General features: G+C 40.7%; 1 protein-coding gene across 2 annotated transcripts in view; it reads right to left on the bottom strand.

The window, feature by feature from the left end:
* The window catches only part of CD163 (CD163 molecule), a 36,208-nt gene that overhangs the window by 1,187 nt on the left and 19,325 nt on the right, over positions 1-15,696 (bottom strand). The window contains exons 9-16 of one of the 2 annotated variants that reach the window (XM_082636549.1): positions 15,469-15,561; positions 15,076-15,390; positions 13,638-13,958; positions 5,244-5,552; positions 4,851-4,886; positions 4,540-4,647; positions 2,962-3,057; positions 1,840-1,976 (exon numbers count right to left, since the gene is read on the bottom strand). In XM_082636549.1, coding sequence (XP_082492675.1) covers positions 1,960-1,976; positions 2,962-3,057; positions 4,540-4,647; positions 4,851-4,886; positions 5,244-5,552; positions 13,638-13,958; positions 15,076-15,390; positions 15,469-15,561 — 1,295 coding nt within the window. In that variant the 3' untranslated portion in view covers positions 1,840-1,959. The remainder of the gene's footprint in view (positions 1-1,839; positions 1,977-2,961; positions 3,058-4,539; positions 4,648-4,850; positions 4,887-5,243; positions 5,553-13,637; positions 13,959-15,075; positions 15,391-15,468; positions 15,562-15,696) is intronic. The other variant, XM_082636548.1, reaches the window with a different exon arrangement.

The following is a 15,696-nucleotide window of genomic DNA, read 5'->3' as shown; positions in this document are numbered from 1 at the left end:
CACTTCTCATTTCTAACAGCAATGTTTGAAATTACATTTTTCTCTGTATTCCCACCAACAAGAAATATTGGTGCTGTTTTAAATTTTTGTTTGTCTGATTTATATAAAGCAATATCTCATTGTTAATCATAATTTGAATTTCCCAGACATACTGTGAACCTGAGCATTTACAAAAAAAATTTAGTAGTCATTTAAAATTCATTTTTTGTGAACTGTTTTTCATAACTTTGCCCAATTATTTATTACATGTTGTCTTTGTCTTAACAATTGGTTTTATGTATATATATATATATATAATACTATATATGTTTTGTATACATACATTAACACTTTATCCTGTATACAATTTATAACAGCTCTATGTGTATGTGTATATAAATATGATATTACACTTTACATTTATATACTTTTAAGAATTCCAAATTTTTTCTGTCTCAATCTGTATTTCTTATATGTCATGTAAAATATCCCTACAAAAACCCCCATACTTTTGCCATATATCATTTCCAAATGTGTAGTCCTCCCAAAATCGTTTTAAAAAATAGAAAATGTGGGGCTTCCCTTGTGGCACAGTGGTTAAGAACCCACCTGCCAATGCAGGGGACACGGGTTCGAGCCCTGGTCCAGGAAGATACCACATGCTGTGGAGCAAGAAAGCCCGCGAGCCATAACTACTGAGCCTGTGTGCCACAACTACTGAAGCCCGTGTACCTAGAGCCCGTGCTCAGCAACGAGAGAAGACACCACAGTGAGAAGCCCGCTCACCGCAATGAAGAGTGGCCCCGGCTCACCGCAGCTAAAGAAAGCCTGCGTGCAGCAACAAAGACCCAGTGCAACCAAAAATAAATAATAAATTAATTAATTTTTAAAAATAGAGATGTACCCACTAACTCATTTCACCATCTTTTATTTTTGATGTATAACTTAAATTTTTTGCCTTATTCACTTTTTTTTACACTTTCCTCATGAAAGCAAATTATAAAATGCAAATCTGATCATATCTTGCCCCAGCTTTATCTTCCAAAGCCCACCATCTCCCCAACAGTCCCTAAAATAAAGTATGAACATGAAATACAACAGATAAGACCATTTGTCATTGGGCTCTACCCAGACTTCCCCGCCTAGATTCTCATCACTCCCCTCCCTCCACATAGCCTCTCCACACTCCCACACAAAGACTGTGAGATCTTTCATTAAACAATCATGTCATTGTCAATAGCATCTTTTATATCTGTATCTTCAGGGCTCAGGACACCACTTGTCACCACAAATATGTTCAATATTTTTTTAACATAATATATTTTTGAATGAAACACTTACTGTTCCCCAAAGGTGTGATTCTCTTCTATGCCACATTTTGTACATGCTATGTCCTTTCCCTAGAATGGTCTATCTTTCAGACATCTGATGTTTATCTTGAACATCACATCTTCACAGTCTCTCCAAACTGTCTCAGGCAAGCTTTCTATACTCCTATAGTATCTTATACTATCTTTACCCTAGCAGGCATTATGCAACTGTAGATATGTCTCATCTCTTTTCTGAAATGACTCCTATAATATCTTTAGAAAAGTTATTCATATTTACTTACGCAGCTTCTCCTTAGCAACATGATGTACAATTGCTATTGCTTAAAATATATGTAACTAAGGGATGGACAAGAGTCATACTTATAAAAAGTTGTTGCATATTCTGAGTATGGATATACATATAAACATAAACATATAGATGGAAATATATGTGTATATACATTCTTTCTTTCTTTTTAATACCAGAGGTGTTCTCAATCCTCAAAAGGAATCTGTTTTGAACAATGATGAATAAATTCTTCTCACCTACCTCACTGGGTTATAATTCCCATTTTCCTTTTCATTGTACCTCAGAGTAGTCTCCTTTTTTTCATCCAGAAATAGGAAGAGATTTAGACACAGAAATTAGTCCAGCATCATTAAAACCATCTTACTCATTGGAATTTTCTGAAAAGAAGAAAATAATTACTGGGAAATAAATCAGACTTCCCCTCAAGTGCCTTAGAAGCTCTGTGTGACCACCTAGAGGGGTGGGATAGGGAGGGTGGGAGGGAGACGCAAGAGGGAGGAGATATGGGGATATATATATATATGTATAGCTGATTCACTTTGTTATACAGCAGAAACTAACACACCATTGTAAAGCAATTGTACTCCAATAAAGATGTTAAAAATGAAACAAAACAATGTTCACAATTAGGAAGACAAACAGTGTGATTTAAGAGGCACAGAAAGTCTTTCCTATGCCTTATATATATTTCCCTGCGTTAGTTTTGGCAAATACCAAATCCCTTGGATTGAAGAAGTGAGGCAGGTGCCTCTCAGAAGGTAAGGACTATTGAGAAGGCACTGAGCCTTCATAGAGTAAGTGACTGTTGCGATATTTCTTACAACCCAGCAGAGTTACGCTTCCTAGAGGTAGAATTGGTGCTAAATAGAAGTCAGAGGACAAAGAAAGAATTATTATGTAATGGGAAATAAGGCTAGTCCTGTGACTAGGGATGGCTTCTGAGGGGACGAAGACATAGAAAGTTTAAATTTTTAGAAAAATATAATAAATATAAGTTAGAGAAAGGAAAGTAGCAGGGAGTGGGAATGGAAGAAACTATGAAAGAGATATGAAAAGTTTAACTTTTAGAAGATTAATTTCTGTTTTAATAAAAAGAGGTCCAAGTCATAATATTCTATTACATGTTTCCTCTGTCAGAAATAATCATGGACCTCTTACCCAGAGGTCTCCTCATGACTGCAATTTTTAAGTTCTCTAAGAATAATTTTTAGTTCATTCCTGCTTTTCTTCCTTTTGTACATCACAGACTTCCTATTATGTCTGAGATTTCTTTCCACTACTATGTAAAGTAGAATGCCTCAGCCTCAACTGCAGCTACTGGTCTGAACCCCAGGGCTACAGACTCTCAAAGAACTCACAGACCTGAGGAATTCTGTAGGTCCAGGTCATCTGCCTTCAGGCAAGAATTCATCTCCCGGTATTGAATTTGGTGGACAGAATTCTCTCCTCTCGAGAAAACTGGCAACAGAGGTTGTAGTTTAGGGATCAGAAGGCCATAATAAAACTTTCCTTCCCTATGTGTGCTTTTTCCCAGCAGTGCAAACACAGCTAATCATTACCCATGCCCTAGTCTTGTTTCCATTCCATTCTACTACCAAGCTTTATCCTCATGATGCCACAAACTCAAACATAATAGGGTGAGGCTAAACCGTGTCCCCAGTTGCCATCTTATAACAACCCAGTTTCTTCCCCCAAGGCAGCCAGCAGTCTTCTGTAATTCACTGGAGATTTATGTAGCATCTTTATAAAATTTATCCTTTCCCTTTCATTCTCACTATAAAGTCCTTTTTTTTTTTTTTTTTTTTTTTTTTTTTTTTTTTTTTTTGCTGTACGCGGGCCTCTCATTGCTGTGGCCTCTCCCGTTGCGGAGCACAGGCTCCGGACACACAGGCTCCGCGGCCATGGCTCGCGGGCCCAGCCGCTCCGCGGCATGTGGGATCTTCCGGGATCGGGGCACGAACCCGCGTCCCCTGCATCGGCAGGCGGACTCTCAACCACTGCGCCACCAGGGAAGCCCTATAAAGTCCTTTTATCTTTCATCTCAACAATTTCAAAATCCTATCCTTGTCAGTAATGTGGTTTTCTTTCAACCCCTCAGACATCCCGTTGCCAAACAGAACTTTGTAAGAGCCTCTGCCTGACTACTTTGCTCCCCTACACTGTACTCCTTAATGACGATTAGCCTTCTTACTGGGCAATACAGAACTTCATTACTTGTTTCTTCCCTCTTCTTCAGCCTTATCAGGAGCTTCTCTCCTTGAACTCAACTTTTACTTCCCCCCAAAACAATAAACGTTCCATCCTTTAAGCTTCTCTACACTTGTACATTTTTTTCTCTTTCCCTGGAATGCACTTTACCCAGTTCTTTGATCTCTGTCTTCAAAATTTGTCTCGGAACCTCCTAGAAGCCTCCAATACTCCCCTTCCCCTTTCAGTAAATTATTCTCTGTGTCCCTTTGTTCCTTATTCATACTACTGTACAATAATGCATTGAAATTTATTTGTTTAAATATATATCTTTTCCACTAGACTGGAAATTCCACGAAGACAAAAACATTTGATTATCTGAGTCTGAACCATCTTCAGAACCTAGCACATTTCTTGACAGAACAGTGAAATTAGTAATAAGTATATAGTAGGAGCAAATAAATGTTTGGGCAGTAAAGGAGTCATCCTGAACCATACAAGCATACTCATTCTAAACTATCAATTCTATAATGTCCCAATTATACATGTAGATAATGTATAGCAATCATCAATACAAGCAGTGCCCCTTTTCTTCTGTGAATTCTTGTCCCCTCTTTTGGGAAACTGCTTAGAGCTCTACTAGGTTTCTTCCTTCTGGCCATTTGATACCTGAATCTAATTTTTTTTGTTTTATTATCCCAAGAAACTTCTTATCCCATAGAAATGTTAGAGACAACATAATTTGGCTCAGACCTGTAAGCCGCTGTCTCTGTCTTCGCTTCTGAATCCACAAGAGGAGTACGGTGAGAGAGGCGAACAGAATCACCCCAAGGATCCCAAGTGCAACAACGGATGAGTGACCTGAGCACAGGTAAACATCACAAGAGGTAATCACATCTTAGCTAAAAGACCTGGGTCACCAGTTACTATCCCCCTCTTAAGTCAGATACAGGATTGCTGAAGTAAATTTCAAATCCTCAGAACTTCTGACCCAAAACCTCTTAATAAGAGGGATTCTAAATAATGCAGACAATTCGTCCCATGCTCATAAACCCCTTGTATACCTGTGGCATTTAGTGATCCTTCATTCTTTGCAATTTCTGTAGGAGAAAAGAGGAGAGACTCAGTTCTGGGAGTGATATATGGAACCCCTATGTCTGTTTCCTGTCTGAGGCTTTAGCCTCTCAACCAAGAAAATTACTCTTTCCCACCCAAAACTAGAGGCGCCTAGTTTTTCGTCTCTCTGCACACGGATACATGTAAGTTACGTGCTTGTCCTCGGTGAAGGCCAATGTATAACAACACATGTTTTCATCATTCTTCAGACTGAAACATCATGATTATTTCCCCACTAGATCCCTGGGTTGGTACTTCCAGTCCTTCCATAATGCACGTCACCGCCCACCCTCTCTTTGTTGCCAGAGATTCCAAGCTCAATCCAGACTCCCTGCACTCACCTGAGCACTTCACAGAAGCATCCTCCTTGTGGCCGCAGTCACTGTGGCCCCAGGACAGGGCAGGACAATCCCACAGGGAGGACTCATTCCCCTTGCACTTCACTTCATTGAGCCATATGGGCCCCGTCCCCTGGCCAAACGCCGCCTCTTTTCCTGCCTCCAAAGCTAAGCCACAGCCCAGCTGTTGACACACCACCTGAGCATCGTCAAGGTCCCAGGAGTCATCACATACTGTGCCCCAGGAACCTCCGTGCCAGACCTCCACACGTCCAGAACAATTAGTGGTTCCTTCCTGAAGTCTTATTTTGTCTGAAAAGCCAGAGAGAGACACCTAGATCATTTCTGAGAAGATAAAACTCCCAGGAGGTCACAGGGGAAAAGAGAGATTTGAAACTCTTTTTAAAATCTCTGTGTTAGTAAGCTGGGATGAAGTAAGAGAGTGGCATGGACATATATACACTACCAAGTGTAAAATAGATAGCTAGTGGGAAGCAGCCGTATAGCACAGGGAGATCAGCTCAGTGCTTTGTGGCCGCCTAGAGGGGTGGGATAGGGAGGGTGGGAGGGAGGCTCAAGAGGGAGGAGATATGGGAACATATGTATATGTATAGCTGATTCACTCTGTTATAAAGCAGAAACTAACACATCACTGTAAAGCAATTATACTCCAATAAAGGAGAGACCTTCAAGATGGCGGAGGAGTAAGACGTGGAGATCACCTTCTTCCCCACAGATACATCAGAAATACATCTACATGTGGAACAACTCCTACAGAACACCTATCGAATGCAGGCAGAAGACCTCAGACTTCCCAAAAGGCAAGAAACTCCCCCACGTACCTGGGTACAGCAAAAGAAAAAAGAATAAACAGAGACAAAAGAATAGGGACGGGACCTGCACCTCTGGGAGGGAGCCGTGAAGGAGGAAAGGTTTCCACACACTAGGAAGCCCCTTCGTGGGTGGAGACGGTGGGTGGGCAGGGGAAGCTTCGGAGCTACGGAGGAGAGCGCAGCAACAGGGGTGCAAAGGGCAAAGCAGAGAGATTCCAGCACAGAGGATCGGTGCCGACCAGCACTCACCAGCCCGAGAGGCTTGTCTGCTCCCCCGCTGGGGCGGGCGGGGGTGGGGGGGCTGGGAGCTGAGGCTCGGGCTTCCGAGGTCAGATCCCAGGGAGAGCACTGGGGTTGGCAGCGTGAACACAGCCTGAAGGGGGTTAGTGCGCCACAGCTGGCCGGGAGGGAGTACAGGAAAAAGTCTGGACCTTCCTAAAAGGCAAGAGACCATTGTTTCGGGGTGCGTGAGGAGAGGGGATTCAGAGCACCACCTAAACGAGCTCCAGAGACGGGTGTGAGACGCAGCTATCAGCGCGGACCCCAGAGACGGGCATGAGATGCTAAGGCTACTACTGCCGCCACCAAGAAGCCTGTGTGCAAGCACAGGTCACTAGCCACACCTCCTCTCTCAGGAACCTGTGCAGCCCGCCACTGCCAGGGTCCCGTGATCCAGGGACAACTTCCGCAGGAGAACACACGGTGCACCTCAGGCTGGTGCAACATCACACTGGCCTCTGCTGCCACAGGCTCGCCCCGCACTCCGTACCCCTCCCTCCCCCTGGCCTGAGTGAGCCAGAGCCCCTGAATCAGCTGCTACTCTTAACTCCGTCCTGTCTGAGCAAAGAACAGACGCCTTCAGGTGACCTACACGCAGAGGTGGGTCCTAATACAGAGCTGAACCCCAGGAGCTGTGCAAACAAAGAAGAGAAAGGGAAATTTTCTCCCAGCAGCCTCAGGAGCAGTGGATTAAAACTGCACAATCAACTTGATGTACCCTGCATCTCTGGAATACTTGAATAGACAAATAATCATCCCAAAATAGAGGCGGTGGACTTTGGGAGCAACTGTAGATTTGGGGTTTCCTTTCTGCATCTAATTTGTTTCTGGTTTTATGTTTACCTTAGTTTAGTATTTAGAGTTTATTATCATTGGTAGATTTGTTTATTGATTTGGTTGCTTTATTCCTTTTTCTTTATGTATAGATATACATTGTTTTTTCCTTTTTCTCTTTTTGTGAGTGTGTGTATGTATGCTTCTTTGTGTGATTTTATGTGTATAGCTTTACTTTTACCGTTTGTCCTAGGGTTCTGCTTTCTGTCTTTTTTGTTTGTTTGTTTTTAGTATAGTTTTTAGCACTTGTTGTCAGAGGCGGATTTCTTTATTGGTTTGGTTGCTCTCTTCTTTCTTTCTTTCATGACTTTAATTTTTTAATTTTTAATGATATTTTATTTATTTTAATAACTTTAATTTATTTTATTATATTTTTCTTTCTTCTTCTTTTTCTCCCTTTTCATCTGAGCCATGTGGAGGACAGGCCCTTGGTGCTCCAGCCAGGAGTCAGGCCTGTGCCTGTGAGGTGGGAGAGCTGAATTCAGGACATGGTCTACCAGAGATCTCCCGGCTCCATGTAATATCAAACGGTGAAAGCTCTACCAGAGATCCCCATCTCAACACTAAGATCCAGCTCCACTCAACAACCAGCAAGCTACAGTGCTGGACACCCTATGCCAAACAACTAGCAAGACAGGAACACAACCCCACCCATTAGCAGAGAGGCTGCCTAAAATCAGAATAAGATCGCAGACACCCTAAAACACACCACTGGATATGGTCCTGCCCACCACAAAGACAAGATTCAGTCTCATCCACCAGAACACAGGCAACAGTTCCCTCCACCAGGAAGCCTACACAATCCACTGAAACAACCTTACCCACTGGGGGCAGACACCACATAAAACGGGAACTACGAGCCTGCAGCCTGCAAAAAGGAAACCTAAAACACAGTAAGTTAAGCAAAATGAGAAGACAGAGAAATACGCAGCAGATGAAGGAGCAAGGTAAAAACCCACCAGACCTAACAAATGAAAAGGAAATAGGTAGTCTACCTATAAAGAATTCAGAGTAATGATAGTAAAGATGATCCAAAATCTTGGCAATAGAATGGAGAAAATACAAGAAACGTTTAACAAGGATGTAGAACAACTAAAGAGCAAACAAACAATGATGAAAAACACAATAAATGAAACTCAAAATTCTCTAGACGGAATCAATAGCAGAATAACTGAGGCAGAAGAACAGATAAGTGACATGGAAGATAAAATAGTGGAAATTAACTACCACAGAGCAGAATAAGGAAAAAAGAATGAAAAGAATTGAGGACAGTCTCAGAGACCTTGGGGACAACATTAAATGCACCAACATATGAATTATAGGCGTCCCAGAGAAAGAAGAGAAAATATTTGAAGAGACTATAGTTGAAATCCTCCCTAATATGGGAAAGGAAACAGTCAATCAAGTCTAGGAAGCACAGAGAGTCCCATACAAGATAAATCCAAGGAGAAACATGACAAGACTCATATTAAGCAAACTTTCAAAAATTAAATACAAAGAAATAATATTAAAAGCAGCAAGGGAAAAACAACAAATAACATAAAAGGGAATCCCCATAAGGTTAACAGCTAATCTTTCAGCAGAAACTCTGCAAGCCAGAAGGGACTGGCAGGACACATTTAAAGTGATGAAAGGGAAAAACCTACAACCAACATTACTCTACCAAGCAAGGATCTCATTCAGATTTGACAGAGAAATTAAAACCTTTACAGACAAGCAAAAGCTAAGAGAATTCAGCACCACCAAACCAGCTATACAACAAATGCTAAAGAAACTTCTCTAGGGCTTCCCTGGTGGCACAGTGGTTGAGAGTCTGCCTGCCAATGCAGGGGACACAGGTTTGAGCCCTGGTCTGGGTGGATCCCACATGCCACAGAGCAACTAGGCCCGTGAGCCACAACTACTGAGCCTGCACGTCTGGAGCTTGTGCTCTGCAACAAGAAAGGCCACGATAGTGAGAGGCCTGCACACCGTGATGAAGAGTGGTCCCCACTTGCCACGACTAGGGGAAGCCCTCGCGCAGAAACGAAGACCCAACACAGCAAAAATAAAAAAAAAATTAATTAATAAACCCTTACCCCCAACATCTTCTTTAAAAAAAAAAAGAAAAGAAAAGAAACTTCTCTAGGCAGGAAACACAAGAGAAGGAAAAGACCTACAATACCAAACCCAAATCAATTAAGAAAATGGTAATAGGAATGTACATATTGATAACTATCTTAAATGTAAATGGATTAAATGCTGCAACCAAAAGACATAGACTGGCTGAATGGATACAAAAACAAGACCCATACATATGCTGTCTACAAGAGGCCCACTTCAGACCTAGGGACACATACAGACTGGAAGTGAGGGGATGGAAAAAGATATTCCATGCAAATGGAAATCAGAAGAAAGCTGGAGTAAATTCTCATATCAGACAAAATAGACTTTGAAATAAAGACTATTACAAGAGACAAAGAAGGACACTATATAATGATCAAGGGATCAATCCAAGAAGAAGATAAAACAATTGTGAATATTTATGCACCCAACATAGGAGTACCTCAATACATAAGGCAAATGCTAACAGCTATAAAAGGGGAAATTGACAGTAACACAATAATAGTAGGGGACTTTAACACGCCACGTTCACCAATAGACAGATCATCCAAAATGAAAATAAATAAGGAAACACAAGCTTTAAATGATACATTAAACAAGATGGACTTAATTAATATTTATAGGACATTCCATCCAAAAACAACAGGATACACTCTCTTCTCAAGTGCTCATGTAACATTCTTCAGGATAGGTCATATCTTGGGACACAAATCAAGCCCTGGTAAATTTAAGAAAATTGAAATCGTATCAAGTATCTTTTCTGACCAAAACGTTATGAGAGGGCTTCCTTGGTGGTGCACTGGTCTGGAGCCTGTGCTCCGCAATGGGAGAGGCCACAACAGTGAGAGGCCCGCGGACCACACACACACAAAAAAAATCCTCAACAAAATACTAGCAAACAGAATCCAACAGCACATTAAAAGAATCATACATGATGATCAAGGGGGTTTATCCGAGGAATGCAAAGATTCTTCAATATATGCGAACCAATAAATGTGATACACCATATTAACAAACTGAAGGATAAAAACCATATGGTCATCTCAATAGATGCAGAGAAAGCTTTTGACAAAATTCAAAACCCATTTATGATAAAAACCCTCCAGAAAGTAGGCAAAGAGGGAACTTACCTCAACATAATAAAAGTCATATATGACAAACCCACGCCAACATCGTTCTCAATGGTGAAAAACTGAAACCATTTCCACTAAGATCAGGAACAAGACAAGGCTGTCCACTCTCACCACTATTATTCAACAAAGTTTTGGAAATTTTAGCCACAGCAGTCAGAGAAGAAAATGAAATAAAAGGAATCCAAATCAGAAAAGAATAAGTAAAGCTGTCACTGTTTGCAGATGACATGATACTATACATAGAGAATCCTAAAGATGCTACCAGAAAACTACTAGAGCTAATCAATGAATTTGGAAAAGTATCAGGATACAATATTAATGCACAGAAATCTCTTGTACTCCTATACACTAATGATGAAAAATCTGAAAGTGAAATTAAGAAAACACTTCCATTTACCAATGCAAAAAAAAAGAATAAAATACCTAGGAATAAACCTACCGAAGGAGACAAAAGACCTGTATGCAGAAAACTATACGACACTGATGAAAGAAATTAAAGATATATAGGTGGAGAGATATACCATGTTCTTGGATTGGAAAAATCAACATTGTGAAAATGACTGTACTACCCAAAGCAGTCTACAGAGTCAATGCAATCCCTAACAAACTACCACTGGCATTTTTCACAGAACTAGAAAAAAAATTTCACAATGTGTATGGAAACACAAAAGGCCCCGAAGAGCCAAAGCAATCTTGAGAAAGAAATATGGAGCTGGAGGAATCAGGCTCCCTGACTTCAGACTATACTACAAAGCTACAGTAATCAAGACAGTATGGCACAAAAACAGAAAGATAGATCAATGGAACAGGATAGAAAGCCCAGAGATAAACCCAGGCATATATGGTCACCTTATTTTGATAAAGGAGGGAAGAATATACAATGGAGAAAAGACAGCCACTTCAATAAGTGGTGCTGGGAAAACTGGACAGCCACATGTAAAAGAATGAAATTAGAACACTCCCTAACACCATACACAAAAATAAACTCAAAGTGGATTAAAGACCTAAACGTAAGGCTAGACACCATCAAACTCTTAGAGGAAAACATAGGCAGAACACTCTATGACATAAATCACAGCAAAATCCTTTTTGACCCACCTCCTAGAGAAATGAAAATAAAAATAAAGATAAACAAATGGGACCTAATGAAACCTAAAAGCTTTTGCACAGCAAAGGAAAACATAAACAAGATGAAAAGACAACTCTCAGAATGGGAGAAAATATTTGCAAATGAAGCAACTGACAAAGGATTAATCTCCAAAATTTACAAGCAGCTCATGCAGCTCAATATTAAAAAAACAAACAACCCAATCCCAAAATGGGCAGAAGACCTAAACAGACATTTCTCCAAAGAAGATATACAGATGGCCAACAAACACATGAAAGAATGCTCAACATCACTAATCATTAGAGAAATGCAAATCGAAACTACAATGAGGTATCACCTCACACCAGTCAGAATGGCCATCATCAAAAAATCTACAAACAATTAATGCTGGAGCAGGTGTGGAGAAAAGGGAACCCTCTTGCACTGTTGGTGGGAATGTAAATTGATACAGCCACTATGGAGAACAGTATGGAGTTTCCTTAAAAACGAAAAATAGAACTTCCATATGACCCAGCAATCCCAGTACTTGGCATATACCCTGAGAAAACCATAATTCAAAAAGAGTCATGTACTACCACGTTCATTGCAGTTCTATTTACAATAGCCAGGATGTGGAAGCAACCTAAGTGTCCATTGACAGATGAATGGATAAAGAAGATGTGGCACATATATACAATGGAATATTACTCAGCCATAAAAAGAAACGAAATTGAACTATTTGTAGTGAGGTGGTTGGACCTAGAGTCTGTCCTACAGAGTGAAGTAAGTCAGAAAGAGAAAAACAAATACCATATGCTAACATATATATGTGGAATAAAAAAATAAAATGGTTCTGAAGAACCTAGGGGCAGGACAGGAATAAAGACACAGACGTAGAGAATGGACTTTAGGGCACAGGGAGGGGGAAGGGTATGCTGGGATGAAGTGAGAGAGTGTCATGGACATATATACACTACCAAATATAAAATAGATAGCTAGTGGGAAGCAGCCGCAGAGCACAGGGAGATCAGCTTGGTGCTTTGTGTCCACCTAGAGGGGTGAGATAGGGAGGGTGGGAGGGAGATGCAAGAGGGAGGAGATATGGGGATTTATGTATATGTATAGCTGATGCACTTTGTTATAAAGCAGAAACTAACACACCATTGTAAAGCAATTATACTCCAATAAAGATGTTTAAAAATAAAAGGATTACAATGTTAAAAAATCTGTTTTAAAACTTTGCTTATTTAATGTGTATTTTAAATTTTACTTTTTTTTTTTTTTTTTTTTTTTGCCGTACGCGGGCCTCTCAATGTTGTGGCCTCTCCCTTTGCGGAGCACAGGCTCCGGACGTGCAGGTTCAGCGGCCATGGCTCACGGGCCCAGTCGCTCCACGGCATGTGGGATCTTCCCGGACCGGGGCACGAACCCGTGTCCCCTGCATCGGCAGGCGGACTCTCAACCACTGCGCCACCAGGGAAGCCCTAAATTTTACATTTTTACAAAATTCATCTTTTATGAAAGCATATGTCCCTCCAGCAAACTGTGTGTATTTCATCCTGGACATAAGAATATTAGTGTGACACGTGAAACTAACACAACATTGTAAATCAGCTATACTCCAATAAAATTTTTTTTTAAAGAATGTTAGTGTGACTTAGGAAATGTCAAATAGATAAAGTTAACATTGTACATATATCATGTTAAATTCTCTCAAACTGCCAGGTAGATAGAAATCTTCTTCCAGTTTAAAAAGGTGTAGAATGGGAAAATAATTCAGGATTCATCTTTCTGACTGCTTCTCTCTTTATATTAAGTGTAACGAGATACTATTTGAAAGAAAAATGGGGCGATTCAATAGTCAAATGCTGAATTACATATTCTCTTCTCCTCATTTGTTCACAGAGATAGCAACTGAATAAAACTTTGAGGAGACCGTCAGAGTGTGATAGTTTTGGGGGAAATGATCACTGACCCTGAGTACCTGCAGGCCAAATTAAATACAACCCATTACATTATCCAGGTAGAATAAAGCTTAACCAAAGTTTACTCATTCTTGCTTAGTTAGATCAGGAGATGCTAGTGGAACTACAGAATGGAAGTTTCATATAGTCCGACGGATACTCACTGGCACACGTGATCCAGGTCTCCTCCGAGGGGCTGGCCAGTCTCTTCTTCCATGGAGATGATGGGCACTGCCATAAGGTGTCAGGCCCTTTAGGACACTGAACATTGTCCACCCACATGTGTCTGGACATCGTGTTGTCTGAAGATGCAGGGATGATGCTCCCTTTGTCTGCACAGCCCAGCTGCCTGCATACCACTCCCACCGTGGCTGCAGACATGTTACTCTTGCCAACGCTGCCCCAAGCTCCATTGTAAAAAACTTCCAGGTGTCCTGCACAGGTCTCTCTGCTGGTTTCACTGATGAGTCTCAGAGACATGAACTCTGGGGTGAAATAGAGAGTTAGCAGTTTTAAATCTTTTCTGAAGATTCAGAGGACTCTCTCCCTTTACTCTGATGTGAGAATGGATTTAAAAATAGTCACGATACACTAGTAATTTCATTACTAGTAATTCTTCAGAAACTTCTGGATATTTGGTAGATTTTGTTAAAATATAGTATTTGTTCTATAAATATTTCTGGTTTTCTAGTCTTGGATTTTGTAATTAGAGACCTCTTTAAAATGCCAACAGTGATTCTAAGTTGACTTCTAAATCTTAATCAAAGGCTCAGAGCCTTTTATGAATTACGTAGTTTGGAATTTTTTCTCCCTAAATTACTGTAATTTTAGCTTTCTAACCCTATTCTGTTCATGTTTTGGCAGTTGTCCTTGATAGTTAAAATTTATTGAGATACTCAGCCACTAAAACCAATGTTTTATATACATTTCCTTAAAATGAAATATTTCCCTTTCTGACACTTCACAGTTTTGTTGTGTATGTCCTCTACCAGATTTATGTCACTGAATGTGAGTGGTAGCAAAATCTCTTCTGGCATATAGAATTTTTCACTTCCCTAAGTCATAGCACTCTTCTTCCCCATACATTACAACTGAGTACATTTCTGTACTTCACAATGCTTTCTAAAATCTTACCATGTATACAAAACAAGAGCAGTGTCCTATTATGGTAATTTATCTGTCATTAAAAATTACTTGGGCATGGTGATTATCTTTTTCTCTGTAGAATGTGGCACCAAATGTATTTCTGCTGTCCTTTTTAATCTACTTTATTAATACAGCTATCATCAAGTGGTGCACTAAATCCTTACCCAATATCCAGCTCCACATATGTTTATAAAAGAACTTATGATTAGTTTTGCTGTCATTTTCATGATATGCAAACTCACTTCTGAATTTTTCTCTTTCTGATATTATACTACCTTGCACATGAGGTAGTACTCATTCATCAAATCCACACTTCTGGCAGCCTGAATCTCACAAGTGTTCCCTCTGAACCTGTATTTTAGGGAATTTGCTCAGATTAATATCCTTCACTACCCTTTACCCCACCTCAGTCCTTTCTTATATAATTATAATCAATTGTAATTATGCAGAACTTACCTGAGCAGATAACTCCTGCGTCCTCCTTATGTCTGCAGTTGTGCCGCCCCCAGCCATGGGAGTGGCATTGCCAAATACGAGATTCTTTTCCATTACAGTTCACCTCATCCAGCCAGATGGGCCCTGTTCCTTCCCCAAAATGAGCAGAACCAACGGCATTAATGGCCCCTCCACAGCCCAGCTGTTTGCACACCACGTGGGCATCATTCAGGTCCCAGCTGTCATCACAGATGGTGCCCCAGGAGCCCTCATGATAGATCTCTATTCTCCCAGCACAACGCCCGCCTCCATTTACCAGGCGAAGTTGACCACTCCCTGCAAAGAGAAAATAAAATATAAATGCATTTCTAAGGATTTTGAGATCATTTTCATAGACTGGTCACTGATTCTTACCTATGCAGGGAACACCACTTTCTTCTGAAAAAATAGAGCTTGTTGGGTCCGAGGATGATGAATTGCACGGGGGTAGCGTCTGACTCTGGTTTCCTGCAAACACCAAACGTCATCAATCACAAGAGATACAAAAAGTTGGAGTGAAGAAAGGAGGTCAGCTGGAGTGTTAAATAGGTGAGCTAGGACAAACATAGCTTTAGAGAAAGGTGGATGGGTCAACCAGGCTGG

This window comes from Mesoplodon mirus (genome assembly GCF_964341445.2).
Source record: "Mesoplodon mirus genome assembly, chromosome: 11".
In the NCBI taxonomy this organism is placed as follows: domain Eukaryota; kingdom Metazoa; phylum Chordata; class Mammalia; order Artiodactyla; family Ziphiidae; genus Mesoplodon; species Mesoplodon mirus.
The sequence above is the reverse complement of the archived record's forward strand: the minus strand, read 5'-3'. Positions and strand labels throughout refer to the sequence as shown.